Source organism: Erpetoichthys calabaricus, chromosome 2, assembly GCF_900747795.2.
Source record: "Erpetoichthys calabaricus chromosome 2, fErpCal1.3, whole genome shotgun sequence".
NCBI classification, from domain to species: Eukaryota; Metazoa; Chordata; class Cladistia; order Polypteriformes; family Polypteridae; genus Erpetoichthys; species Erpetoichthys calabaricus.
The window spans coordinates 206,249,236-206,252,792 of NC_041395.2; the positions used below are offsets into that span (position 1 = coordinate 206,249,236).

Genomic DNA, 3,557 nt, shown 5'->3' on the forward strand with positions numbered 1-3,557 from the left:
ATTGATGATGGTAGAGTCTGACCGCTGCGCAAAGCCTTCTCCAGCACATCCCAAAGATTCTCAACTCTGGAACAGGGTAAATCTGGACTCATCAGACCACATGACCTTCTTCCATTGCTCCAGAGTCCAATCTTTATGCTCCCTAGCAAATTGAAGCCTTTTTTTCCGGTTTGCCTCACTGATTAGTGGTTTTCTTACGGCTACACAGCTGTTCAGTCCCAATCCCTTGAGTTCCCTTCACATTGTGCGTGTGGAAATGCTCTTACTTTCACTATTAAACATAGACCTGAGTTCTACTGTTGTTTTTCTTCGATTTGATTTCACCAAACGTTTAAGTGATCGCCGATCACGATCATTCAGGATTTTTTTCCGGCCACATTTCTTCCTCAAAGACGATGGGTCCCCACTATCCTTCCAGTTTTTAATAATGCGTTGGACAGTTCTTAACCCAATTTTAGTAGGTTCTGCAATCTCCTTAAATGTTTTCTCTGCTTGATGCATGCCAATGATTTGACCCTTCTCAAACAGACTAACATCTTTTCCACGACCACGAGATGTGTCTTTCGACATGGTTGTTTAAGAAATGAGAAGCAACTTATTGCACCAGTTGGGGTTAAATAACTTGTTGCCAGCTGAAAGATAATCGCCCATGCACTAATTATCCAATAGGATGCTCGTACCTATTTGCTTAGTTAAATCCAGGTGGCGAATTTTTTTTTGGCCAGGCAGTGTATACTACCTTTAAAAACTTTATTAAAATAAATTTAAATTTTAACGTTTAAGATTCTGTGTTGTGTGGTACACGACTATAACACCACATGTCAATACGTGGCACTGCTGTTCATTTTATTGATTTATACGTACTGATATAGGAAAGAAGAAGAAAGAAGATAAGAAATCAAAGTCTTATCATATAAGTGCTAAATAAGTTGTCTTCGAGTGGGATTAAAACTAAAATAAGTCTCGAGTACCTCTGAATTTAACTTGCCAATCTTCCAGCCAGCTGACCGTGCCGACTGCCCTAATAGAATGACAAAATTCTGCAAAATAGAAGAATAGAACACAACATGGTGCCAGTTTTTAAGCGAGAGAGCAGTTACGGAAATCTTTTTCAGCATGCCAAGAGCAAAGGTGTATGTAGAGTAGTTATTTCCAAACATTTTTCTGTGGTGCTGTACCATGCCATTTTTGTAACCCAACAAATTCCGAGGCACACCACGATTCTACCAAACACAAAAGAATTAAATCTCTTAGACTTGTTAAGCTGTCCAAAGGTTGAGGTGGGAGTGGGGGGCAAAAAAAGTCGTTTGGAGACTGCCGTTCACATAGATGGCACTTGTGTAGAGTATAATGTTCTATTGTTGATGGTTATGAACAAGTATCTGGAGTTTTAACACAAGTTTTAATGTATGCCTATTTAAGAGATGCATGTTCTTTCAATTATATCAGTCTTTAGCAGTCCATTCAGAGTCAACAGTCCTTTCGATAATTTGTTTACTTTGGATATGTCTGTGTCTCATATATCGTATGCTAATACAATTTGATAATTAATACCTTGGCCTCGTTTTCTTGTTGCCATTTTTCAACTTGCTTGATTAGGAAACCATTCAAATTCATGTTGTACTTGCTCAAGTAGTAGTTTGTTAAAAGTGGAGGTTTCAGGTCATTGTATAAGTTTTTTTTAATTCCTTTGTGATTCAGTGTATATTTACTTCATGATTTATGTATTAATTTTATAATTACATGTTCAAATGTTAAATATGATTTAATCATAATTACATATATTTATGCGATTAGTTAATTTTTTTAATCGATCCCTGCCCTAAGATGTATATAAAACCACTGTTTTACTATGTAGCAGATTTTGTTTATTTTCTCAGGTATATAAATCTTAATGGCTGTTTCATACACAGTGTAGATACTGGCAAATTAAAAAAAAAATGTGTAAAATTCTGTGTTTTCTTGCATTTCAGAAAATGGCGAATAGCTTGAATCACATGATTCCTAGAAGATGACTGCATCCCTGCCCTGCTTGACTGGCACAGTGCTGGAAGTGAGGACACACTGCTTCACAGCGTTGCCTTCCATGTCTCTGTATAATGGATACTGATGATGCATATCAATCGGTTACTTGTTCTGTTGCCAAAATTATAATGGCTATCTTAATTGTACAGCAAAGCAAGGGAAGTGACTATTTTAGCACCTCTGATTGTGCGCAAGTCCATCTTATTCATTTGAGTGTCAGTGCTGTTTCTAGCCTAGGAGCAGAAGCCTTGAGTTTTTTTTGTTTTTGTATGGATGCTCTGATTTGTTTGGGACACTCTGTATGAGATTATGAGATTTTCAAGGGATGGGGGTTGGGTGAAATATAGGGAACTGATGAAATTTTAGTAATTTTCAGATAACCTGAATGGAATGAATAAAAAGCACAGTTGTCCCAATCTATTTTATGATTTTATTGTTTTGAAAGTATTTTTCATTATTCTGTCTAAATGTAAAAGATTTTATGCATTAGGCATTGAAAGTGCGGTCACACCTTATATATTCTGTAGATATGGCACTGAGATGTATTTCTGACTCAGTATTAGATTAATACTGCTAAAAGGGTGATTTGTATTGAACCTGCTGTAAACTCCTGGTAAGTGTCAGCACACCACATTATGCAGCACTCTTGTATTCTCCTTCTCAAAGACTCGACTAGACTCCCATCCTTCAGACTGTTAATAAAGGTGTTGCACTTAAGTTGGAATCAGTTTATTATTAATTGTCATTTGAGAAATCTTGGCTTAATCCCAGTTGTTTTCATTTCTGCTTGACTTCATTGACTTCATGTTTCTTGTACGGGAACCTGAAGGTATTCAAAACCCAAACACAATGAACTAATGTATTAATTATGACTTAAGTCTGACCGTGTAAAGTGGTGTGAAGTTTCCACTGACCCTAATAAAAAATACTGAAGGGATTCAAGTGAGGTCATTTTTGACTGCATTTCTGGTTCCTTGAGTGCTTATTGGGCATGTGCCTATTGAACTGAAATTCACATTTAGCTTTTAATGTTTGGATGATCAATGCTTAATGTGGTCTACTATATATAATTTTTAATAACTTTACCACTATTGTGTGTGTGTTTTACTAAGGTATTAAAAAGTGAGCTACCCTTTATTCTTCAATGTTTATTTTTATTCCTGGCTCTTTGGACCACAGTGCCACAAATTGTATTATAAATGCATGTTATTGCATTAAAACAAACTGTGATAATAATATAAAGGTAATTGTTTTTTTTAGTCCAGTCTATGATTACGCAAATCCGGTCCATCTGTAGTCTGTGTTGGATTAATTGACAGCACTAAACAGGCTTGTTCCTTAAGTGGTACAGCAGTTACCAGTGGGGGTAATCCATGCTATTTTATGCTTATAAATGGAGAAAAAAAAGCTAGATGTTTGCCTAATTGGATGTATTTTCCCGTATTTGTTTAAAAGTTTCAAATAGTGTGTTACGCTTAGTCTAAGAAAAGTAGAAGCAAATCAATTCCCAGTCTCCTATACAACATTTTTGA

The 3,557-nt window shown here is 36.0% G+C and overlaps 1 protein-coding gene across 1 annotated transcript in view; it reads left to right on the forward strand.

The window, feature by feature from the left end:
* Positions 1 to 2,749, forward strand: part of ppp1r2 (protein phosphatase 1, regulatory (inhibitor) subunit 2) — a 101,484-nt gene extending 98,735 nt beyond the window's left edge. Inside the window, exon 6 of the mRNA XM_028795049.2 lies at positions 1,974 to 2,749. Coding sequence (XP_028650882.1) covers positions 1,974 to 1,987 — 14 coding nt within the window. The 3' untranslated portion in view covers positions 1,988 to 2,749. The remainder of the gene's footprint in view (positions 1 to 1,973) is intronic.
* Positions 2,750 to 3,557: the final 808 nt, after the last annotated feature.